Source organism: Aquarana catesbeiana, linkage group LG02 (assembly GCF_042186555.1).
Source record: "Aquarana catesbeiana isolate 2022-GZ linkage group LG02, ASM4218655v1, whole genome shotgun sequence".
NCBI classification, from domain to species: Eukaryota; Metazoa; Chordata; class Amphibia; order Anura; family Ranidae; genus Aquarana; species Aquarana catesbeiana.
Genome location: NC_133325.1, coordinates 570436481 through 570462849, shown reverse-complemented (window position 1 = coordinate 570462849; position 26369 = coordinate 570436481). Strand labels below are relative to the sequence as shown.

The window sequence follows — 26369 nt, the reverse complement described above, 5'->3', positions numbered from 1 at the left end:
AGAACTCTATTACCATATGACCTGTATTAAAATATGGACTTTTTACTGTTAATAAAGTGCTGATCACTTGCATGGTACTATACAAAAAGATAGTTGAAGATACCTGGTTGGATCTGTTTTAATGAACTAAATAGATGGTTTCAAAAAGGGATAGATGTGTTTTTAAATGCACAAAATTATAAATGGATAATAATATTTATAAGCAATAACACTCTAGATTGCTGAATCCTGTTCTGAGGATGCAATGATTTGTTTTTGTGTTTTGGTTAAACTCTATGCACCTGTGCCTTTGTTTCAAACAAGCTATATAAAAAAGTGTCCCAGCTGTGTGGGAGAAATGGTTGAAATGTTGAAATGCAATCTTCCAATTTCAGGATGACTGTCAGATACTTTGCATAACACTGTTGCTTGGCCTGAACCATAGTGAAAATCCACTAGTGAAGGCAGCAGCTGCACGAGCGCTCGGTGTGTATATCCTCTTCCCTTGTCTTCGGCAGGTAGGAGAACTTTCCTAATATTCTTTAAAGCATTACCTACTATATTCTCTCTTTTAGCATCTTGCATAATAGAACTGACCAGAAATGTTAAACATCTGTGTATTTGCATAAGACCTGTTTTGCAAGGTTATTGGATATAAAAGGGGCCATGTTGTTTTGCAATATCATTACTTGTGGAGGAATGGCAGGCTGGCTTTGGAGAACAATTACAAAGGTGATTAGAAGTTAAAGTGGTTGAAAAGTCATAAGATTTGTTATCTTAATGCATTCTATGCATCAAGATAAAAAGCCTTCTGTGTGCAACAGCCCCCTAACACTTACCTGAGGTCCCTCTCTGTCCAACGATGTCCACGAGTGTCTCAGCTGTCCGATATTCAACTTCCTGATTGGCTGAGATACAGCAGTTGCGCCATTAGCTGCCGTTGCTGTCAATCATAGTCAGCTAGCCAATCAGGAGAGAAGGGGTGGGGCCAGGTCAGGGCTCTGTGTCTGAATGGACACAAGGAGCTGTGACTCGGCTCGGATGCCCCTATAACAAGCTGCTTGCTGTGGGGGCAGGAGGGAGGAGTCAGGAGCATAGAAGAGGAGGATCCGGGCTGCTCTGTGCAAATCCACTTTAACAGAGCAGGAAATTATAACAGGTTTGTTGTTTTATGTTTAAAGGTATTATGCTAATTGTATGGTCATTACTGTGAGCTTGCTTTTTTATTTTAGGTGTTTAGACTGCAAAAGTCCATTTACTAACATTATTGAGCAGGATATCACTCCCCAGAAATACCATTTAGCTAGGTTGGTGATAGCAGCGAGGTTCCTATTGAGAAGAGCAGCAAAGGGCACTGTTCAAGGTGGTGATAAAATAACACAATACAAAAAAAAAAAAAAGCAGTATTAAACCTAAAACCAAACATTTATGTGATAGCTGCGTTAGTTTTCTTTTTATAGGCTTTCTTCTATTTTCCTCTGATGATCTGGCCAGTAAGTCTGTTGTTTTTCAAAAGAACAAGCTCTCTTACAGATATATCAGTTACAGGGATATGAGACAAACCATTTACCACTTGCAGGGAAGCTTATAAAAATACGCTTTTATTTTTTTCTGTAAAATCTTTATCCCAAATGGGAAAAAAAAACGTTTAACCACTTGCCACCCGCCATATAGCAAAATGACGGCTGCAAAGTTTCAATATCCTGACTGGGCGTCATATGACGTCCTCAGGATATTAAGCCGCTGCGCGCCCCCGGTGGCGCGCATCGCAGTGATCGTTGCTGCGGTGTGTCAGTCTGACACACCACAACTCTGATCTAGGTAAAGAGTCTCTGACAGAGACTCTTTACCACGTGATCAGCCGTGTCCAATCACGGCTGATCATGATGTAAATAGGAAGAGCCGGTGATCGGCTTTTCCTCGCTCGCGTCTGACAGACGCGAGTAGAGGAGAGCCGATCGGCTGCTCTCCTGACAGGGGGGGTCTGTGCTGATTGTTTATCAGCACAGCCCCCCTCGGATCCCACCCAGGACCACCAGGGAAGCTGCCCAGGACCACCAGGATGGCCATCCACACTGGACCACCAGGTATGCCCCCTAGACCCCCAGGGAAATACTAATCTGTGCCCAGGCAGCTGCCAATCAATGCCCAGGCAGCTGTCAATCAGTGCCCACTCACAATGCCTACCACTGCCAGTGCCACCAGGTATGATTATCAGTGCCTCATATCAGTGCCCATCAGTGCCACGTATCAGTGCCACCCATAAGAACCCATCTTTGCAGCCCATCAGTGTCGCCTATCAGTGCCCACCAGTGCTACTCATGAGTGCCCATCAGTGCCGCCTATCAATGCCCATTAGTGCTGCATATCAGTGCCCATCGTCAGTGCCCGCTCATTGGTGCCACCTCATCAGTGCCGCCTTATCAGTGCCCATCAGTGAAAGAGAAAACTTACTTATTTACAAAATTTTTTAAAAGAAACAAAAGCAAAACTTATTTTTTTGAAAATTTTCTTTTTTTTTTTTTTTTTTATTTGTTTAGTAAAAAATAAAAATCCCAGGTGATCAAATACCACCAAAAGACAGCTCTATTTGTGGGAACAAAATGATAAAAATTTAGTTTGGGTACAGTGTTGTATGACCGCGCAATTGTCATTCAAACTGCAACAGCGCTGAAAGCTGAAAATCGGTCTGGGCAGGAAGGTGTGTAAGTGCCCTGTATTGAAGTGGTTAATGTAACTGGTGATAAAGTGTGAGCTTGAGTTTGACATCAATTTGTTAGTGTATTTAAGGTGAAGTTCCAGCCTGTACAAAAAAATTAAAAGTCAGCAGCTACAAATACTGTAGCTGCTGACTTTTAATATAAGGTCACTTACCTGTCCAGGGTTCCCGTGATGTCGGCACCCCAAGCCAATCCGTCCATCGGCTTCGAGTGCAGACGCCGGCATGGCATTTAAGGGAAACCGGCAATGAAGCCTTCAGGCTTCACAGTCGGTTTCCTACTGCGCATGTGCGAGTCGCGCTGCGCTTGCTGAGTGGTCCCGTCGTCTTCTTCTGGGGGGCACACACAGGTCCCAGATGGCAACAAGGGGAAGGAGGAGGGCTCAAATCATTTGAGGAAATTAGGTACATAGTAAGTGAAGAAGAAAAATGGGTAAAATGAACACCGAAAAAAAAAAGTCAACCAATTCATTTTTAAGATGCATGGATTGGCACAAAGTCTTAGATGTACTAGTAAATTTCCATGAAGTGAGCTCTTTTCTTCTGAACCTCCGCCAAGAAGTCTGGGAACACTTTAATCTCACTGTTCTTAAAGGGGATATTACCTTTTAGCCTGGTAAGGCACAGAACAGTGTCTCTGTCCCGGAAATTCAGCATTTTAGCAATGAATGTGCGTGGTGGTGCACCTGGAGGTGGAGGTTTAGCAGCCAGCCTGTGTGCGCGTTCAATCACAAAAGAGGTAGAGAACTCATTTCTTCCAAAGGTGCTGACTAATAGATTCTCCAGGAATGAAGGGGGTCAGGGCCCTCCGAGCCCTCGGGGAGACCCACAAATCACAGGTTGCATCGCCTGAGGCAATTCTCAATGTCGTCCTGTTTAGCTAACATCATATTCAGTTGATGCTGTAAGCGTTCAGTATGAACCTGTAATGGCGGTAGCTTATCCTCCACATGGCTAATGCGGGCCTCTGTCTCTGTGACCCGGTCCCTTAACTTCTGCAGATCCTGACAGATCAAGGAGACATCTATTTTCACCTCCTCTATCTTGCTGGTTAAAGTGCTTTTGCAATCGGAGATAGCCTCTAGGACTCGTGCTGTGTCTTCTGCAACCGCTTCAGGAGGTGGAGACGAGCCGGCACCATTTTCCTCCCCAACCCCCCTGTCCACATGTTTGTATTTGGCCAACTTTGCGGCCAAGTCAGTAGCTTTCTTCGGTGGCGACATGATCTCCGTGGGCAGGAGAGTCACGGTGTCCGACGGATGGTGAGTATTGTGCAGTGTTTAGCCCCAGGATAGAAGGAGTGGCATGTCGGGCAAGCGGAGCTCCCATTCAGTGCTTCCTACGCCATGCCGATCCAGGCCACGCCCCACCATGTACTAGCAAATTTAAAGCAGAGTTCCACTCACATATAACACTCTCCTCCCCCCAGACTGACAATGCTGTTGTCCAAAGGTGTCTCTGTTGCTCATTCATCCAGTGTGGAGGCACTCTAATACAAGAGGTGTGTTATTGGCCAGATCACCAGGTGAAAACAGAGAGGGAAAAAAAGCCTAAAAAAAACCTGAATGTAGCCACCACATCTAATGATTGGTAGGCTGCGATATATTACATTTTTAGATTTAATACCAATTTATTTAAAGGGTAAGTTCACCATTCGCAAAACGCATGCGTAAGCTGCAAGGGCTCCTTACGGCACCCTGTGTATGCTTCCAGTCCTAAAGCTACTGAATTTATAAGCGTCTCCACAATGGAAGCACATGCATTAAATGGATAGATAAGGGGCAGGTGGGCCTGGAGGCAGCCCAGTCCCCCTTAAAGGAACAGGAGCGCACTGGACACCCAGCAAGAGCACAGTGGCAGCAAAGGTCTACAGTGTGTCCCCGGACCATATTTTACACCAGTAACAAACCAAAAGGCCCCTGCCTCCACCTATAACTGACCATCACAGCAAGGAGCACATGGAGGGGCAAATACATGAAAGACAAAAACAACATTCCATAGCTTAACTCACCAACCAGTCTGCCAACTGACCAAATGAACCTGTCCAACAGTCTGCGTTAAAAACAGGGGTAAGTTAGCACACATTTGCAAACGCATGCATAAGCTGCAAGGCCTCTTCACGGCACCCTGTGTATGCTTGAAGTCCTAACTCTAATGAATTTATAAGTGTCTCCACAATGGAAGCACATGCATTGGAGCATTCTAATTGGTCAGCGCCATCACATGGGCGGCGCCGACCAATCAGCAGCCGCATAGCCCCTCCTGTCAGCTATGGAGAAGACGCATGGCTGCAGAGAGGATTTCCAAGCCCCAGGCTCTTGATGCGGATATACCGGGGCTTAGAACCGGAGATTGTCACGGTCCAGGTCAGCGGTACCAGGGGGCGAGGTGGGGGACCTGTGTAGGTTCACCTTACAGATTTTTCTGTAAAGGTGAACTTCTACTTTAAAAAGGGTTTTCAGCAGTTAAATACTAATTAACACACAAAAGATTCCTCTTCTAAGCAATGTAGTAGTAGCAGCTATTAGAAGAGCATTAGCCAAAAACATTTGCCAACTAGAACAGAAACAGAAAATGAATTAATTTTTCTTCTTTTTTGGTAAACTGAGCCTATACTTTTTTTTATTTTTATTTTTTCACATATCTGTCAGTTTTCTTGTTGCACTGGTGTATTTAGAGGGGAAAAAAATAAAACAGAAGAGTTAGTCGTCCCATGAGCCAATATTTTTATTTCCTTAAAAAAGAGGGTCAGCACTGAAGGACAACTCCCAAACATACCTTGCTAAAGGCAAGTATATCATTTAGCTCCGTAACAGAAATTTGCACAAAGAAAAATATACGGGGAAGACCTTTATCGATTCTGTCCCACATCAAGACAATGCTAAATAGGGCTATTGAGACAGACTGTGCAACAGATTTACCAAAAGGTTAGCCATTAGAGTCATTAGTGCCTCCTTCAGCTGCTCTAATGTAGCACTGTGACAGAATGGAACCTAAAGCTGACCATGTACTAGTAGTATTTTGATTTAAATATTTAGTTTTAAGAATGTATGATTGAATGTGGAATCCTAATTAATCCAAATCGGCATTCATTTTCGATCTTAGCAACAAATTCAAATAAGCAGGATGGAAATTTTTTATTGAACAAATACATTTTTAACCATGAATGTGGTTTTTGTTCGAGAAATGCCATTCATTCCAAAATGGAATTTTAACGGCAAACCACATTTTGAAGCATTTTAGAAACTACATTTATCAAATCTTCCTTAATCTTTATCAACAGCCCTGACCCCTTTTTAATTGTGTGTATGTTTAAAGCGGAATTATGTTTCATCTCCAGTAATAAATCTGTTACAGAATTTTTGTAAATTTGTTGCAGTTGGCTGCCAAGGAACAGGTGCAGGATCGCAAACAGAGGAAATACTAAATCGGGCTGCCTCTCTTTTTATCTAATTCTGTCACAGATTTGCTTAATAAGCGTCCCTCATGCTAATTCCACCTCTGTCAAGATGCTCCTCTAGGTTCATTGATTATGGAGTCTGACCCAGAGAGTGTTCAAGGTCTGAGCCATAAAACTCACACCAAAGTCAGGCGACTAGCCTTTTTTAAATAAATCCACCATAACAGCCTCCATGTTTCTTTCAGCATAGGTTTACATTTGTTAATGAAAAAACACCGTAAAATTTCAGTTTTCCACTCTTTTAGCTAAAACTGTCAACTTTTCATAGCTGCCCTTGCTTAAAACCGTTAGTTGATTTATATAGCATCAGCATCTAACATGCAGCACAGGGAGCAGTAGGTATGATAGCCGTGGCCAGTGCAGTAATATCACTTCACACATCATTTTCTATAAAATGAATGTGCATGCAATCACCTCACAGTGCTTTAAAAGTAATTTGCAAACAATCTTGGCTTAAAGGAAAACTGTAGAGGTTTGGGGGGCAAAGATATTAAGTTTTGTACATTTATACAGTGGGGCAAAAAAGTATTTAGTCAGCCACCAATTGTGCAAGTTCTCCCACTTAAAAAGATGAGAGAGGCCTGTAATTGTCATCATAGGTATACCTCAACTATGAGAGACAAATTGTGGAAACAAATCCAGACAATCACATTGTCTGATTTTTGAAAGAATTTATTTGCAAATTATGGTGGAAAATAAGTATTTGGTCACCTACAAACAAGCAAGATTTCTGGCTCTCACAGGCCTGTATTTTCTTCTTTAAGAGGCTCCTCTGTCGTCCACTCATTACCTGTAATAATGGCACCTGTTTGAACTTGTTATCAGCATAAAAGACACCTGTCCACAACCTCACTCCACTATTGTGAAGACCAAAGAGCTGTCAAAGGACACCAGAAACAAAATTGTAGACCTGTACCAGGCTGGGAAGACTGAATCTGCAATAGGCAAGCAACTTGGTGTGAAGAAATCAACTGTGGGAGCAATAATTAGAAAATGGAAGACATACAAGACCACTGATAATCTCCCTCGATCTGGGGCTCCACGCAACATCTCACCCCATGGGGTCAAAATGATCACAAGAACGTTGAGCAAAAATCCCAGAACCACACGGGGGGGAACTTGTGAATGACCTGCAGAGAACTGGGACCAACGTAACAAAGGCTACCATCAGTAACACACTACGCTGCCGGGGACTCAGATCCTGCAGTGCCAGACGTGTCCCTCTGCTTAAGCCAGTACGTGTCCGGGCCCATTTGAGGTTTACTAGAGAGCATTTGGATGATCCAGAAGAGGACTGGGAGAATGTCATATGGTCAGATGAAACCAAAGTAGAACTGTTTGGTATAAACACAACTCGTCGTGTTTGGAGGAGAGAGAATGCTGAGTTGCAACCAAAGAACACCATACCTACTGTGAAGCATGGGGGTGGCAACATCATGCTTTGAGGCTGTTTCTCTGCAAAGGGAACAGGATTACTGATCCGTGTACATGAAAGAATGAAAGGGGCCATGTATCGTGAGATTTTGAGTGCAAACCTCCTCCCATCAGCAAGGGCATTGCAGATGAAACGTGGCTGGGTCTTTCAGCATGACAATGATCCCAAACACACCGCCCGGGAAATGAAGAAGTGGCTACGTAAGAAGCATTTCAAGGTCCTAGAGTGGCCTAGCCAGTCTCCAGATCTCAACCCCATAGAAAACCTTTGGAGGGAGTTGAAAGTCCGTGTTGCCCAGCGACAGCCCCAAAACATCACTGCTCTAGAGGAGATCTGCATGGAGGAATGGGCCAACATACCAGCAACAGTGTGTGACAACCTTGTGAAGACTTACAGAAAACGTTTGACCTCTGTCATTGCCAACAAATGATATCTAACAAAGTATTGAGATGAACTTTTGATATTGACCAAATACTTATTTTCCACCATTATTTGCAAATAAATTCTTTCAAAAATCAGCCAATGTGATTGTCTGGATTTGTTTCCACATTTTGTGTCTCATAGTTGAGGTATACCTATGATGACAATTACAGGCCTCTCTCATCTTTTTAAGTGGGAGAACTTGCACACTTGGTGGATGACTAAATACTTTTTTGCCCTACTGTACATTGTTTAACCACTTAAGGACCGCCTCACGCTGATGTACGTCGGCAAGGTGGCACGGGCAGGCAGAATCGCGTATATGTACGTGATCTGCCTCCCACGGGCGGGGGGTCCGATCGGACACCACCACCCCCCCCCCCCCCCCCGCTGCCCGAGGCGGTCCCCTTTTGTCCAGCGGCGATCGGAGATGAGGGGGAGACCATCCGTTCATGGCCCCCCCCTCGCGATCACCGCCCGCCAATCAGATCATTCCTATGCTGCTGTACGCTAAACAGCAGCAAAGGAAATGATGTAATTTCTCCTCGGCTCGGTATTTTCCGTTTCGGCGCCGAGGAGAGAAGACTGCAATAGGAGTGAAAACACACTACACACACAGTAGAACATGCCAGGCACACAAAACACCCCCCGTTTCCCTCCCCCCCCACCCCCCTCCTGTCACACTGACACCAAGCAGTTTTTTTTTTTTTCCCTGATTACTGCATGGTGTCAGTTTGTGACAGTTAGTGTGGTAGGACAGTTACTGTTAGCCCCCTTTACGTCTAGGGTACCCCACTAACCCCCCTAATAAAGTTTTAACCCCTTGATCACCCAGTGGCGCTAAGCGATCATTTTTCTGATCGCTGTATTAGTGTCACTGGTGGCGCTAGTTAGGGAGGTAAATATTTAGGTTCGCTGTCACCGTTTTATAGCGACAGGGACCCCCATATACTACCTAATAAATGTTTTACCCCTTGATTGCCCCCTAGTTAACCCCTTCACCACTGATCACCGTATAACCGTTACGGGTGACGCTGGTTAGTTAGTTTATTTTTTATAGTGTCAGGGCACCCCCCGTTTATTACCAAATAAAGGTTTAGCCCCCTGATCGCCCGGCGGTGATATGCGTCGCCTCAGGCAGCGTCAGATTAGCGCCAGCACCGCTAACACCCACGCACGCAGCATACGCCTCCCTTAGTGGTATAGTATCTGTACGGATCAATATCTGATCCGATCAGATCTATACTAGCGTCCCCAGCAGTTTAGGGTTCTCAAAAATGCAGTGTTAGCGGGATCAGCCAAGATACCTGCTAGCACCTGCGTTTTGCCCCTACGCCCAGCCCAGCCCACCCAAGTGCCGTATCGATCGATCACTGTCACTTACAAAACACTAAACACATAACTGCAGCGTTCGCAGAGTCAGGCCTGATCCCTGCTATCGCTAACAGTTTTTTTGGTAGCGTTTTGGTGAACTGGCAAGCACCAGCCCCAGGCATCAGGTTAGTGCCAGTACCGCTAACACCCACGCACGCAGCATACGCCTCCCAAAGAGCCCTTTCACACTGGGGAGGCGTCGGCGGTAAAACGCCCCGCTAGCGGCCGAGAAAGGGTTAAATACCACCGCAAAGCGCCTCTGCAGAGGCGCTTTGCCGGCGGTACAGCCGCGCCGTCCCATTGATTTCAATGGGCAGGAGCGGTAAAGGAGCGGTATACACACCGCTCCTTCACCACTCCGAAGATGCTGCTGGCAGGACTTTTTTTACCGTCCTGCCAGTGCATCGCTCCAGTGTGAAAGCCCTCGGGGCTTTCACACTGGAATGAAAGTAGGGGCACTTTCGGGTCGGTTTGCAGGCGCTATTATTAGCGCAATAGCGCCTGCAAACCGCCCCAGTGTGAAAGGGTTTCTTGGTGGTATAGTATCTGAACGGATCAATATCTGATCCGATCAGATCTATACTAGCGTCCCCAGCAGGTTAGGGTTCCCAAAAACGCAGTGTTAGCGGGATCAGCCCAGATACCTGCTAGCACCTGCGTTTTGCCCCTCCGCCCAGCCCAGCCCACCCAAGTGCAGTATCGATCAATCACTGTCACTTACAAAACACTAAACACATAACTGCAGCGTTCGCAGAGTCAGGCCTGATCCCTGCGGTCGCTAACAGTTTTTTTGGTAGCGTTTTGGTGAACTGGCAAGCACCAGCAGCCTAGTACACCCTGGTCTTAGTCAAACCAGCACTGCAGTAACACTTGGTGACGTGGCGAGTCCCATAAGTGCAGTCCAAGCTGGTGAGGTGGCAAGCACAAGTAGTGTCCCGCTGCCACCAAGAAGAATACAAACACAGGCCCGTCGTGCCCATAGTGCCCTTCCTGCTGCATTCGCCAATCCTAATTGGGAACCCACCACTTGTGCAGCACCCGTACTTCCCCCATTCACATCCCCAACCAAATGCAGTCGGCTGCATGAGAGGCATTTTCTTTATGTCCTCCCGAGTACCCTTACCCAGCGAACCCCCCCAAAAAAGATGTTGTGTCTGTAGAAAGCGCGGATATAGGCGTGACACCCGCTATTATTGTCCCTCCTGTCCTGATAATCCTGGTCTTTGCATTGGTGAATGTTTTGAACGCTACCATTCACTAGTTGAGTATTAGCGTAGGGTACAGCATTACACAGACTAGGCACACTTTCACAGGGTCTCCCAAGATGCCATCGCATTTTGAGAGACCCGAACCTGGAACCGGTTACAGTTATAAAAGTTAGTTACAAAAAAAAGTGTAAAAAAAAAAAATATATATGTATAAAATAAAAAAAAATAGTTGTCGTTTTATTGTTCTCTCTCTCTCTCTATTCTCTCTCTATTGTTCTGCTCTTTTTTACTGTACTCTATTCTGCAATGTTTTATTGTTATTATGTTTTATCATGTTTGCTTTTCAGGTATGCAATTTTTTATACTTTACTGTTTACTGTGTTTTATTGTTAACCATTTTTTTGTCTTCAGGTACGCCATTCACGACTTTGAGTGATGCCTGCAGGTTTAGGTGTCATCTTGGTATCATTCTTTTCAGCCAGCGGTCAGCTTTCATGTTAAAGCAATCCTAGTGGCTAATTAATTAATTAATTAGCCTCTAGACTGCTTTTACAAGCAGTGGGAGGGAATGCCCCCCCCCCCCCCACTGTCTTCCGTGTTTTTCTCTGGCTCTCCTGTCTCAACAGGGAACCTGAGAATGCAGCCGGTGATTCAGCCAGCTGACCATAGAGCTGATCAGAGACCAGAGTGGCTCCAAACATCTCTATGGCCTAAGAAACCGGAAGCTACGAGCATTTCATGACTTAGATTTCGCCGGATGTAAACAGCGCCATTGGGAAATTGGGAAAGCATTTTATCACACCGATCTTGGTGTGGTCAGCTGCTTTGAGGGCAGAGGAGAGATCTAGGGTCTAATAGACCCCAATTTTTTCAAAAAAGAGTACCTGTCACTACCTATTGCTATCATAGGGGATATTTACATTCCCTGAGATAACAATAAAAATGATTAAAAAAAAATGAAAGGAACAGTTTAAAAATAAGATAAAAAAGCAAAAAAATAATAAAGAAAAAAAAAAGCACCCCTGTCCCCTCCTGCTCTCGCACAAAGGCGAACACAAGCGCCGGTCTGGCGTCAAATGTAAACAGCAATTGCACCATGCATGTGAGGTGTCACTGCGAACGTCAGATCGAGGGCAGTAATTTTAGCAGTAGACCTCCTCTGTAAATTTAAAGTGGTAACCTGTAAAGGCTTTTAAAGGCTTTTAAAAATGTATTTAGTTTGTCGCCACTGCACGTTTGTGCGCAATTTTAAAGCATGTCATGTTTGGTATCCATGTACTCAGCCTAAGATCATCTTTTTTATTTCATCAAACATTTGGGCAATATAGTGTGTTTTAGTGCATTAAAATTTAAAAAAGTGTGTTTTTTCCCCCAAAAATGCGTTTGAAAAATCACTGCGCAAATACTGTGTGAAAAAAAAAATGAAACACCCACCATTTTAATCTGTAGGGCATTTGCTTTAAAAAAATATATAATGTTTGGGGGTTCAAAGTAATTTTCTTGCAAAAAAAAAAAATTTTTTTCATGTAAACAAAGTGTCAGAAAGGGCTTTGTCTTCAAGTGGTTAGAAGAGTGGGTGATGTGTGACATAAGCTTCTAAATGTTGTGCATAAAATGCCAGGACAGTTCAAACCCCCCCCCAAATGACCCCATTTTGGAAAGTAGACACCCCAAGCTATTTGCTGAGAGTCATGTCGAGTCCATGGAATATTTTATATTGTGACACAAGTTGCGGGAAAGAGACAAAATTTTTTTTTTTTTTTTTTTGCACAAAGTTGTCACTAAATGATATATTGCTCAAACATGCCATGGGAATATGTGAAATTACACCCCAAAATACATTCTGTTGCTTCTCTTGAGCACGGGGATGCCACATGTGTGAGACTTTTTGGGAGCCTAGCCGCGTACGGGACCCCGAAAAACCAAGCACCGCCTTCAGGCTTTCTAAGGGCGTATATTTTTGATTTCACTCTTCACTGCCTATCACAGTTTCGGAGGCCATGGAATGCCCAGGTGGCACAAAACCCCCCCAAATGACCCCATTTTGGAAAGTAGACACCCCAAGCTATTTGCTGAGAGGTATAGTGAGTATTTTGCAGACCTCACTTTTTGTTACAAAGTTTTGAAAATTGAAAAAAGAAAAAAAAAAAGTTTTTTCTTGTCTTTCTTCATTTTCAAAAACAAATGAGAGCTGCAAAATACTCACCATGCCTCTCAGCAAATAGCTTGGGGTGTCTACTTTCCAAAATGGGGTCATTTGGGGGGGTTTGTGCCACCTGGGCATTCCATGGCCTCCGAAACTGTGATAGGCAGTGCAGAGTGAAAAATTTACACCCTTAGAAATCCTGAAGGAGGTGATTGGTTTTCGGGGCCCCGTACACGGCTAGGCTCCCAAAAAGTCCCACACATGTGGTATCCCCATACTCAGGAGAAGCAGCTAAATGTATTTTGGGGTGCAATTCCACATATGCCCATGGCCTGTGTGAGCAATATATCATTTAGTGACAACTTTGTGCAAAAAAAAAAAAAAAATTTGTCACTTTCCCGCAACTTGTGTCAAAATATAAAATATTCCATGGACTCAATATGCCTCTCAGCAAATAGCTTGGGGTGTCTACTTTCCAAAATGGGGTCGTTTGGGGGGGGGGGGTTTGTGCCATCTGGGTATTTTATGGCCTTCAAAACTGTGATAGGTAGTGAGGAGTGAAATCAAAAATTTACGCCCTTAGAAATCCTGAAGGCGGTGATTGGTTTTCGGGGCCCCGTATGCGGCTAGGCTCCCAAAAAGTCCCACACATGTGGTATCCCCGTACTCAGGAGAAGCAGCTGAATGTATTTTGGGGTGCAATTCCACATAGGCCCATGGCCTGTGTGAGCAATATATCATTTAGTGACAACTTTTTGTAAATATTTTTTTTTTTTTTTTTGTCATTATTCAATCACTTGGGACAAAAAAAAAAAATATTCAGTGGGTTCAACATGCCTCTCAGCAATGTCCTTGGGGTGTCTACTTTCCAAAATGGGGTCATTTGGGGGGGTTGTACTGCCCTGCCATTTTAGCACCTCAAGAAATGACATAGGCAGTCATAAACTAAAAGCTGTGTAGATTCCAGAAAATGTACCCTAGTTTGTAGATGCTATAACTTTTGCGCAAACCAATAAATATACGCTTATTGACTTTTTTTTACCAAAGACATGTGGCCGAATACATTTTGGCCTAAATGTATGACTAAAATTGAGTTTATTGGATTTTTTTTATAACAAACAGTAGAAAATATCTTTTTTTTTTCCAAATTTTCGGTCTTTTTCCGTTTATAGCGCAAAAAATAAAAACGGCAGAGGTGATCAAATACCATCAAAAGAAAGCTCTATTTGTGGGAAGAAAAGGACGCAAATTTTGTTTGGGTACAGCATTGCATGACCGCGCAATTAGCAGTTAAAGCGACGCAGTGCCAAATTGGAAAAAGTCCTCTGGTCCTTAGGCAGCATAATGGTCCGGGGCTGAAGTGGTTAAACTGATGCTTAATATTTTTTTTAGTAAGCATGCTTGACTTTTGTATTCCAAACAAAATATTTATACATGACAAAAGGAGTAATAACACAAAGAAAGTGTGTGCAACCACACTACCAAAACACTTCTGTGTGGACAAACAGCCAGCACTTTTTAAGCATTTCACACCCTTAAACTTATAAACAAATCAACAAAAAGTACAGCAATAACCAAAATGTATAACATGAAATACAAAATGTGTATCTACAAACTTAATAAACCAAACAAATATGTATCAACCAGTCTCTCACATAAGCTTATGTGCAAAAGAAAACCATATCCTTTAGAGTTGTTAATGGCAATTAAAAAGTGCAAAGTGTCCTGAATAAATTAAAGTGATAAGTCAACAAGTGGTCTTCTTAACACAAACTTTTCCAGTGCTAGCAACAGTGCTCTCTTCACCACTTTGTAACAACTAAACTCTCACCTTTAAATTTGACCTCTTTTTTTATTATAGGAGGTCTAACAACACTTGACGAATAGCAAGGGTTAAAATTTTCCACAATGGCTTTTAGAGATGATGTACTTACATGCATATTTGCACCAATGGGTTAACCATATGTCACAACACAGCACAGGTCAGACCTAACTAAAAGCCTAAAACCACAGACAAAAATAATGCTAACTTTTGAAATTGAATACATCGCCAAAGCACCATATAGCACACCTACACAGTATACCGCAGCAGGGCCTAAACAGAGGCTGCATCCAGTTGGCCTCCTTTACACTGGGGCTGCGGCCACGTTCGCAGTAAAGCGCCGTTTGTTTAATTGGCACTTTTCAGGCGCTAGTGGAGCGTTTTTAACCCCAAATAAGGGGTTAAAAACTCCCCTGTTGCAGCGCTTCCGAAGCGTTTTTTAGGCGCTTCAGAAGCACTGCCTATTCATTCCAATGGACAGGGTGTTTTGGGAGCGCTAAATACAGCGCTCCCAACCCGCCCCAAGGATGCTGCTGGCAGGATTTTTCGGAACGTCCTGCAAGTGCACCGCCTGAGTGTGAAAAGACACACTGGAATGAATGGGAGGTGGTTTTCAGGCGCTTAACAGAGGCTATTTCCAGCACTAAAGCGCCTGAAAACCACCCCAGTGTGAAAGCGGTCTAATGGATGAAAGTGGTTCACTTTTGTTTTATGAAGTTTGTAGATACACATTTTGCTTATGACATTTTGTGTTGCACGATCATAAATTTCAGTTAGACCTCTTTCACATTGGAGCGTTTTTCAGGCGCTTTAGCCTAAAAACCACCTCCCATCCATTTAAGTGTGACTTTTCACACTTGGGCGGTGCGATTGCGGGATGTTTCGAAAAGTCCTGCAAGCAGCATCTTTGGGGCGGATTAGGAGCACTATATTTAGTGCTCCCAAAACGCTCCGGCCCATTGGGCTGAAGTGCCTGAAAAGTGCTTCGGAAGCACCTCACCACGGGAGTTTTTAACCCCTTCTTTGGTGTTAAAAGCGCCCCGCTAGTGACCGAGAAGTGCCACTTAAACAGTAGTAAAGCGCCGCTAAAAACAAGCAGGGCTTTACTGCGAACGCAGCCGTGGCCCCAGTGTGAAAGGGGTCTTATTGCTGCACTACTACTTCTTCAAGAATATGCTTTTCAAACAGCTGTCTCCTATTAAAACTTTGTACTGAGCTATTTTTTTTTTTTGAAAAGAACAAGTTTATTTTCAGATAATAAATTGTACAGGTATGGTACAAAGTGTTCAGAGTCATATAAGAAAAAGAAAAGAACAGAAAGAGGGGAAGTGTACATCTCCCGTACAAGGTTAACTCTTATAGGTAGTATAATAAAGTTTACGAACAATTACTTCACCAATTATTTAAAAAAAAAACAATTAACAAATGACATCCTAGGCTCCTTAATATCTAATGTGTCAACTTCTAGCTCATTAAACGGCATGGCTTGGTGACATTAGGTAACGTGGGATAATTCCCCTTATGTGTAGACAACCACAACTGATCATTCCGTGCAGGTATTAGTATTGTCGAGCCACCTATCCCTGATCTTGTTGTATTTGGCCGGACACCCCCTATGTCTGTACAACACCTTGTACGGTAATGTTGCATTTATTTCTCCAATCCAGTCCCGAATGGTAGGAGAAGCAGTCCTCATCCACCTTTTAGCAACTAGCTTTCTGGCGCAGAATAAAGTTTCGCCAAGAAAGATAGCTAGATACTTGTCCATGGCAGTGTCTGGGAACAACCCCAGTAGACAGAGCTTGGGGTCGAGCGGAATTGGGGAACCCATATGGTCGTGTAAGAATGTTATAATTTGTGCCCAATAATTTTGAATGTCTGGACATGACCATAGTAGGTGGTAGAATGAGCATGGATTACTTGAACATCTCGGGCAGTTCGGGTTCTGGTCTGGAGAAAATTTGGCTATTCTGGATGGTGTGAGGTAAGACTTATGGATTATGTACAGCTGAGTCAGACGCTCGGACATTTTAGGGGATTTTTTTTGACGTTTTCCAGTATTTCGTCCCAGTCGGAGTCATCAATGGGGCCCACGTCATCCTCCCATTTAATTCTGGCTGCGTCTATAAATCTTGCTATCGATCTTGTTCGCAATATAGTATATAAAGAGGATATCAACTTGTCTGGATTCGACCCTGTAATCACATCTACTAGTGCTATCATTTGCGTGTTGGGGAATCCACTTACAAATTGAGTTCGAAGTGCATGCCTCAACTGCACATAGTTAAATAGCATATGAGGGGGAAGGTCAAACTCCTCTTGGAGAGTCTGAAAATTTCTCACACCAAACGGTGTAATTACCTGGAAGAGGAACAGTATCCCCTTGGCAGCCCAGGTAATGGTTCCTGGTAAGGACAACAGTTCCTCCATCTGGGGGTTATGCCATAAGGGCGTATGCGAGTGAAAGAAGTCGGCTCCAGTTAATTTAAGTGCAACCTCCCAGACATATTTGTGTTGAAGAAGTAGTAGGTTCCGACCGTCTCCACCCCTCCTTCCTCTCCCACCCCTAAATAGTACCTGTAGGGGGGATTGAGTAACATTGTTCGGCTCTTTACATATTAAAGTTTGGTATCTGGTGTCATCCGTTTTATGTATGTAATAAAAGTGTGACAGTTGTGCGGCTAAGTAGTATGTATAAAGGTCAGGGAGAGCTGTCCCGCCTGAGGAGGTGGGGTTCTTTAACGTATTCCATGCAAGCTTGTGTCTGTTAGATCCCCAAACGAAGGAACTGATAATCCTGTCTATTGTCTTAAAAATTTTTAGGGGAATAAGTACTGGTGAGTTCCAGAGCATATAAAGAAACTTTGGAAGTAGGATCATTTTAAAAAGATTGATTCTCCCCATTACTCCTAGAGGTAGTCTTGCCCAGGACTGCGTGTGGGATTTTAAGTATGAAAAGAGTGGTTCAATACTGTTGATAATATATTCTGAGGGCTCTTTTGTAATTTCCACTCCTAAGTATTTTATGGATGCAACTCTTTGTAGGGGAAGGGAGGCTGAACTGCATGTGGGGGGAGACGAGTCTAAAGGCAAAATTTGGGATTTGGACCAGTTCATGCTTAATCCTGAGTGTTTTCCAAATTCCTCTATGGTCGAAAGGGCTGCCTGTAGAGACGGGCCAGTGTCCTCCAGGTAGAGGAGCATGTCATCAGCATAGAGACTCAACGTCTCTACAAAAGACCCCACGCGCAGACCACGTATGTTCGGTTTCGACCTAAGGGATATAGCAAGAGGTTCAACCGCCAGGGCGTATAGGAGGGGGGACAGCGGGCAACCCTGACGAGTTCCACGTCCCAGTGGGAAGGAGTCAGATGTCCACCCGTTTACCACCACCCTGGCTTCTGGGGAGAAATATAATACCTTTACCCATTTTATAAAACGGGAACCAAACCCGAATCCTTTTAGACATTCCCATAAGTATCCCCATTCTACCAAGTCGAACGCTTTGGCAGCGTCTAGTGCCACTATCGCTCTATCTCCCATATTCTCACGTTCTGCCTGAATGTTCATATATAAGCGGCGTAAGTTCATGGCTGTGTTTTTCCCAGGCATGAACCCCGTCTGATCAGGGTGAATGAGGGACAGAATAATGTGGTTAAGACGGATAGCTAATACTTTGGCCAAAATTTTTATGTCCGCTTGTAAAAGTGAAATTGGACGGTAGGATTCCAGGAGTTGGGGGTTTTTACCTGGCTTAGGGAGTACTATAATTACTGCCTGACGGAGGGATTCGGGAAGCGATTCAGATTCATAGATATAGTTATATAATTTCAATAGTTCAGGGACTAATACATCCGAATAGGATGCATAGAAGTCTAATGGTATACCGTCTCCACCAGGGGACTTAGCTGGCGCAAGGGACGCTATTGCCGCCGCTATCTCATCCATGGTGAGAGGGGCTTCTAGGTCTTTCAACTGGGCTTCAGAAATTTGGGGGAAGGTAATATTCTGGAGAAAAGCCTGAGTTTCCTGCATAGTAACCGTTACCTTGGAGGAATATAGGTCAGTATAATATCTCTGAAATTCCTCTGCAACCGACGAGGGATCTGACAACAAGTCTTTATTTGAGTTTATCAAGGTAACCACAACTGGAGGACTAATGTCTTGGCGGGCCAGATATGCTAGTAATTTACCCGCTCGCTCTCCCTGCTCAAACACCCGCTGTCTAGAAAAGAAAAGTTTCTGTTTAGCCTTTTCGAATTGCAGATGATCCAAAATACGAGTTTGAAGCTTAAGTTCAGATGCTTTGGCCTGCGTTGGGTTTGCTTGGAATTCACTCGTTGTTACTTCTAATTTTTCAGCTGCTTGTTGAATTACTAATTTAGAGGAAGCTTTTAGTCTATTTATTCGCAAGGATAGGATGGTACGGACGTGTAATTTAAACGCCTCCCATACCATGCCTGCTGAGGCCGTGTCTTTGTTAGTATTAAAGTAAAATTGCCATTCCCTGATTATGTCCTCTTGATCTTGTAAAGCGGACAACCAAAAGGGGTGAAGCCGCCATGTGTGGGGTCCCGTTTTTGGGGCCAAGATCAATGTGGCCCAGCACGGAGCGTGGTCAGAGAGGGATCTAGTGTGATAGCCAGAGTCTGATAGCAATGGGAGTAGTACATCAGAAATTAGGATAAAGTCTATACGGGACATGGAGGAATGTGTCGCCGAAAAGCAAGAAAACGCCTTGGTATTTGGGTGTTTGTATCGCCAGGTGTCAGTTAGTGAGAATTCTTTCAATGTACGACTAAATCGAGTGGCATCAGGGAGGTGAGTGTTCTGACTCAGCTGTAGTCTGTCCATTCTGGGATTTAATACCACATTAAAGTCCCCTAGCCAAATAGCAGGAATACTGGGGTATTGTGCCATGTATAGAAATCCCTCAGTGATTAGGTTGGATCAGGAGGAATGTAAAATGCCATAATCAGGTACGGTGTGCCCCCTAAGGTACAGTGCAAAAAGACGAATCTACACTGAGGGTCCGTTTGTACTGAGATAATTACAAATGGGGTATTTTTGGCTATTAAGACGGACACCCCCCGGGAATATGGAGTATGTGTGGCATGGTATGCCCAGCCTATCCAGGGGCGCTTCAACGCAAGTTGAAGTTGACCTGTGATGTGTGTCTCAACCAGAACGGTTATATCTGCTCTATATGATTTAAGGCAGCTAAAGACTGCTGTGGGTTTAAACTCGTCTCGGAGCCCCCGTACGTTCCAAGGAATTTTATATTAGCCATGTATAACTAGTGATAAATGTAGTGGAAGCAGCAGCGGGATGGTTCCTAGGGCATATGCCTTCACACTCCATATTGTGGTAAAGATAGTTTTATAGAGCGCCCTTGTGTGGCGCCAATTACAATACTCCACCATAACGTTTCGTAAATTGGTGCTCTTGTTCTTTAAACTAAACTTAAAACGTCCCCTACCCCCCCTCCCTACCCTCAGCCTCCCAAACTTGGCTGGGGCATCATACCCAAAACTTGTGCTATTACACCTTAATAACATATCTTTCAAACAAAGATGAGTAATGCACATTAAACATACTGTCACCGGCAGAAGCCTATAGGGCAGCGCCGGTTGCAGCTTAACATTTTCCTGATGGGGGCGAACAATCACTGGTTGTGAGACCGACATTAGAATAGATGCAGTCTTTACAGCATAACACTGTTAGTGAACCACATAGATTTGATCGTTCGCCCCGCTGTGGTAATTATAACGGAGAATTGAACATTTTAAGAACCATTATCATACAATATCTATCTAGGGGGAAAATGCCTCCCTCTCCTCCCTCCAGAGCCTCGGCAATAGACATAGTATGCTGGGTTAATATAAGGAAAGGGGAAGAGCGATGCTCCAGGGTAAGTATAATCTCCAGTCATATAGACCTAGCATATGAACAACCTTTAACTGATCCAGTCAGTTCAATCGTAGGAGTTCATGAGACGAGTTGTGGGAAGGAAGTTCAAATGGGTACTGCTCAGTACCTGGTGGGATACTGTGTGCGGAGCGTCTAGCACCAGAAACTAAAAACTTTACCCATGTTCCTGCTACCACATCAAACTGGGAGCGTGTATGTAGTATGTGTGTCAAGCTTAGCTGTTAGAAAAGGTTATTATACAGGCCAAACGGACCTCTGCAGCAGGGGTAGCAAGTGTCAATCACGTATTACATCATGCAGGGGTCGCTGTTAGGCGGGCCGGTTCTTCTTGGCGTCCCGTTGATCAATCCATGCCGAGGCTTGCGCCGGATCCTCAAAGAAATGTGCACGGTCCTCCCCAGTTATCCGAAGGCGAGCAGGGAACAGCATTGCGTACTTTATGTGATGCACTCTGAGGCGGCGTTTGACTTCCGAGAATCTTGCACGTTGTTTCTGGACCTCTGCAGAGAAGTCGGGGAACGCTGATCTAAACCCTGATTGAAAGGGAATGTTCCCCTTAACTCTGGCCAGTCTTAGGACAGCATCCCTGTCCCTGAGATTTAGTAGCTTTGCTATAAATGTACGCGGCGGTGCTCCCTCCGGCGGACAGCGGGCTGGCATGCGGTGGGCTCTTTCAACCACAAATGTCGCCGAGAAGGCATCCCTGCCATATGTAGCAATTAGGAGTTTTTCCAGAAAGGTGGCGGGATCGGATCCCTCGGATCCCTCTGGCAGCCCAATGAACCGGAGATTGGACCTACGGGCCCGGTTTTCAAGATCATCTTGTTTCTGTGCCAGTTGTTGTACCTGGCGTTGTAAATCCTCTTGGGAGTGCTGCAGGGGGTACAGTGTGTCCTCCGCCCGCCCGAGCCTAGTTTCCGCCTCTGTAACCCGCTCCCGAAGTTTGGTCATATCATGCCTTAGTAATGAAATGTCCACCTTCATCTCCTCTATCTTTGTTGTTAGTGTGGATTGGCATAAGGAGATAGCCTCCAGGACCTTCACCGTGTCTGCTGCCTCGTGCTCTGTGTGGGAGACCGCATGGGCTGCAGCCGAGGCGCCATCTTGCTCCTCAGGGTCCCGCTCGGTCCTCCGGTATCTGTCTAGAGACGAGGAGGCTGTATTGTTCCTCTTCGGTGGAGACATGATACGGAGGGTAAGCTGTAGTAGTTCTCACGATTTCTGGGGTAAAGAATCGGTTTTAGAAGTGCAGGATCTACCACGAGCGGAGCTTCACTCACTCACGTCCTATCCCCTCGCCATCCAGTCCACACCCCCCTGTACTGAGCTATTTGAGAGACAGCTCTTTGCTCTGACTCAAGTCCTGCCTGTAAATTTTAGCAGTATGAACCTTTGCAAAAACATCAGGCTTTTTACAATACAGTATGTAGTAGCAGGAAAATGCTGAAAAACTTCTGTCTGCTGGTTAGAGAAAAAAGACTATATATTGGTCACATGCAATGTTTCATATTTACTTGACAAAAAAAATTGAAATTTATATTTTGTAATCTTGTGACTCGAATGCAGGGTTTGGGAAAATGCACTGTACAAGATAGTGTATAAAAGTACGGGGGTCAGGTGTAGGCAACATACTGAGTGCAGAGGTCAGGAGTATCCAACATACTGAGTGCAGAGATCAGGAGTATCCAACGTACTGAGTGCAGAGATCAGAAGTATCCAACGTACCGAGTGCAGGGGTCAGAAGTATGTAACGTACCAAGTGCAGGGGTCAGGAGCATGCAATGTACCGAGTGCAGTGGTCAGGAGTATGCATTGTACTAAGTGCAAGGGATCAGGAGTATGCAATGTACCGAGTGCAAGTGGTCAGGAGTATGCAATATACCGAGTGCAGGGGTCAGGAGTATGCAATATACCGAGTGCAGGGGTCAGGAGTATGCAATGTACCGCGTGCAGGGGTCAGGTGTATGTAAGGTACAAAGTGCAGAGGTCAGGAGTCGGTGCAAGGGCCAGGAGTATGTCACATACAAATTGCAGGGTTTAGTAACGTGTAGGTGGGCAGGCATATATTAGATATACAGTTATTTACATGCTCCTGACCTCTGCACACTTAGTGTGTAGTTGTTAGGAGAATTTACCCACAACACATATGTATATGTAAAGTGCTCTGTGTTCATAATGTAACATTTTAAGAGTAAACCCCAGCACTCACTTGGTCTTATCCCCAAGCAAAAATCCCCCATACCCCCCTGCCCCCTGACTTCTTACTTGCCTATCTGCACACCACTACAGGCATGTAAGGGAGTACCACTAAGAAAAAACTTCCTGACCTTAAAAGCAGAGCAGTGCCTAGTGCAGCTCCTGAGGAAGTCCTAACAGGCTTTTTTTTATTTCAGCTTTGCATCATGTGACATATTGCAGTCAAGGAGACCCTTGGGAAAGCTTCCCTTGGTTCTGTGCAACTTTGCAGTGGGTTCTGTACATGTACATTACTGCTAAGCAGAGGCCACTGCATAAATGGTGTGACCTGACATATGGCTATGCAAGGACCCCTGTGTAACAGTAATGTAGTGTCATCCCCGGCATCATTCAGGAAACCTGCTTGCCTGAGGCTCCAGGGCCTAGCAGTGCTCCTGTCTTCTGGTCTCTTCCCTCCAATTTCCCCCCATTTAATCCATCTACAGTGTCATACACTATTTAGGATGACAAAGCCTATATATAATCTTTATATATGTATGTGTACGTGTGTGTGACTTTTTTGCCATTATTTTGTATGATTTTTGGCTGCTTACCTCTTTTAGGATGTTATGTTTGTAGCAGACTCTGCTAACGCTATTCTGATGTCCCTTAATGACAAGTCTCCAAATGTTCGGGCAAAGGCAGCCTGGTCTTTGGGTAACCTTACAGACACATTAATTGTTAACATGTAAGTATTCTTATCTTAAGAAATGCTAGAATGTACAGTAAATTAAAAGTCATCCTTCATAATAAAGTTAGACAAAGACTTCATAATTTGTCTACTATTTCAGGGAAATGATTGGACAAAGTTTTCAAGAGGAATTTTCTGATATGCTGCTTCTTGAAATGCTGAAGTCTGCAACCGAAGCTTCAAAAGACAAAGATAAGGTTAATACATCTGAACGAAAAAGATCTTTTGTTTTCCATACAAATTACATTTCAATAATTTGCTAGCAGTGCAGCTGTCACAAACCTCTTTCTCTCAACAATCATGACCATATTGATCACTGGGCATAATTTGCATATGCTTGTCTGTCATTCTTTTAATTTTTTCTAAACATTTTGATTCCATATCTGCAGGCTAATATATTGGGTTATTATTTATTTATAATATTTGTGTTATCCCATAAATATATAGATTCTGTCCTGCTTGAGCAATCATTCCTACAGTGATCCTGTGCCTGTGCTATGCAAGGCAAAGAAATGGGTTTACTATAAAGCCAGTTCTTATAGGAGCTTATACTTTCCTTCTCTTCACTCCCCTACCCACTCCATTTACTGCCAGGAGTGACCTGTATAAGCTCCAATTTTAATTCTAGTTGTATACTCAGGGCTGACCTTTCCACTCCAATACAATGGCAACCAATTGGCAAGCACCAGCACTACCACATCCTTTTTTTTTTTTAGATAAGAGGTTTACTACATTCAGCTGGCTGAAATTTTGCAAGCATTAGCCAGCCTTGTGGTGTCATAAAAAAGGTTATGCTGTGGCCATGATAGAAAAACATATGTTTTCATGGCACTGAACAGCTCCATCCAATTACTATCTCATTTTACTGGACAGAATAATTAAAAAAATATATGCAAAAAATAAAAAGGAACTGCCATTAAAAGCTACTATTATGTTTGATTCTGTTTTTCTTACAGAAATTGTAACACACCTATTACTTAACCCAACATTTGACCATTTTCTTCCAGGTTAAAAGTAATGCGGTGCGTGCTTTGGGGAATCTGCTGCATTTTTTGCAGCCATATCACATTCTGAAGCCCAGGTTTGCTGAAAGTATTGAAAGTGCGATCAGAGCCCTTATCTCTACAGTTCTTGGGGAGAGCACTATGAAGGTGAAGTGGAATGCTTGCTATGCCTTGGGAAATGTCTTCAAAAACACAGCTCTTCCACTTGGTAAGGGTGTAATTACTGCACTATACTTGTAGCGTACAAATGACAACTAAAAATGAACCTGTGAAATTCTACAACATGAGTAAATTAAAATTACTAGCAAAGTGCTGGCGCTTTTTGTTTCTAGGCCCCACTCCTCCCAGCACCAAGCCCTGACCCCGACGTTAAAGCCAGCCATAGATGGTTTGAATCTTGGCCAGTTCAGCAGGGACTGGCCATGATTCGAACCATGTACGGGCAGGCTGATTGTACCCAAGCTGATCGATCAATCAACTAGGGTACAACCAGCCTGTCAGATTTTGCAGGCGATTATTGCTAGCGGCTATTATAGCCACCAGCAGTAATCAATGTGTCCTCATGGGGATGGCTCCCCTGCTGGGAGAGCACATTGGCTCTGCAGGATGGATTCCCCCATCAACACTGATGCTGTTGGTGGAGGGGGGTTGCAGGAAAGAAATTGGCTCCGTTTATGGCTGGCTTTACAGGTCCCACTGCCAGTGAAGGTCACTGTCACTGAACTGTTAAATGTGTGGCCTTGTATCCTGTCTGGACCTAGAAACACAGCTCACCCCCATTGCTCCGTGCCCACCGTGTGTAGAAAAATGCTATCCTATTTAAATCCTTTCTAGCCTTCTTCCATTATTATTTTGCCAATGGTATGTACATTTTATTTTCTTTGCTTTAAAAAAAAATGCCTTTATTTCATCTGTGGTCAGATTGAAAGTATTTTTTTTACCTTTTTTTTTTTTATCTTTTGTTTCTTAAGCCATAAGTAACGGCAAAGTCACTGCCAAATCTATAGGCTCATATCTTAACTGTAAAAATGTCTCTGGCCCATTTTGGGCATATTCTTATGTAGGAACTGAAGTGGTTGGTAACTGTGGGCCTCATACATAAAGTTTCAGGGGAGAGCAGTTTTTTTTTGACCGTATCTAGGATCCACTTCTCCCTTTTCTTCCTCCATGCTGTACAGAAAGAATGAAAGGAAGCATATGACATAAAAAAGGTGTTTTCAGGCATTCAGCACTGCCATGCAAGACTATGATTTCATTTACTCACCATAAAATCCTTTCCTTGGAGTCCTTTGAGGGACACACAAAATTTTAAAACCTTTGAGTTATACTGCTGTCTACAGTATAGGCCCTCCTCTTACCAGTACCGCCGCACACTATATTCAACTCTAGTGTGAATTGAATGAAAGACAGGCTTCAGTTCAAGTCCCTGTCTATTAGTCACACCCCTCTTGACATGTGTCACCCACATTGGGCCTAATCGTAGAGGCTGTCTGAAAAATAATCAGAAGAATGGTGCTCTCTGCTATGCCACTAGGGAGGTATTCATCCTAATGGCTGGTCTGTCTTAGAGGGAGGACAGGATGGAGCTGTGATAAATAGAAGCAATTGGGACGGGTTTCACCTTGTGCAATAATGGCCTTCAGGTATGGGAGGAGCATAAGTGGACAGTTTTAAAATCAGATTTGTTTATAACTATGGAATAGTATTCATTGACTGTATAGAGTATTTTTTTTTTTTTTAAAAGGTGAACTAACTTTTTAGGGACACTTAGACCCCATACACACTATTAGATTTTCTGCAGATTTTTGTCTTCGGATTTACCAAAACCATATAATATGAGGTCAAACCTTAAGAGTTTCAATTTGTATACAATCAGGCAGGCCCTTGCACTACATGGTTTTGATAAATCTGAAGACAAAAATCTGCAGAAATTCTAATAGTGTAT

The 26369-nt window shown here is 43.8% G+C and overlaps 1 protein-coding gene across 3 annotated transcripts in view; it reads left to right on the top strand.

The window, feature by feature from the left end:
- The window catches only part of HEATR6 (HEAT repeat containing 6), a 158529-nt gene that overhangs the window by 121146 nt on the left and 11014 nt on the right, over nucleotides 1-26369 (top strand). For all 3 annotated transcript variants that reach the window (XM_073616080.1, XM_073616082.1, XM_073616081.1), the window contains 4 exons: nucleotides 375-497; nucleotides 23293-23417; nucleotides 23521-23617; nucleotides 24428-24632. In XM_073616080.1, coding sequence (XP_073472181.1) covers nucleotides 375-497; nucleotides 23293-23417; nucleotides 23521-23617; nucleotides 24428-24632 — 550 coding nt within the window. The remainder of the gene's footprint in view (nucleotides 1-374; nucleotides 498-23292; nucleotides 23418-23520; nucleotides 23618-24427; nucleotides 24633-26369) is intronic.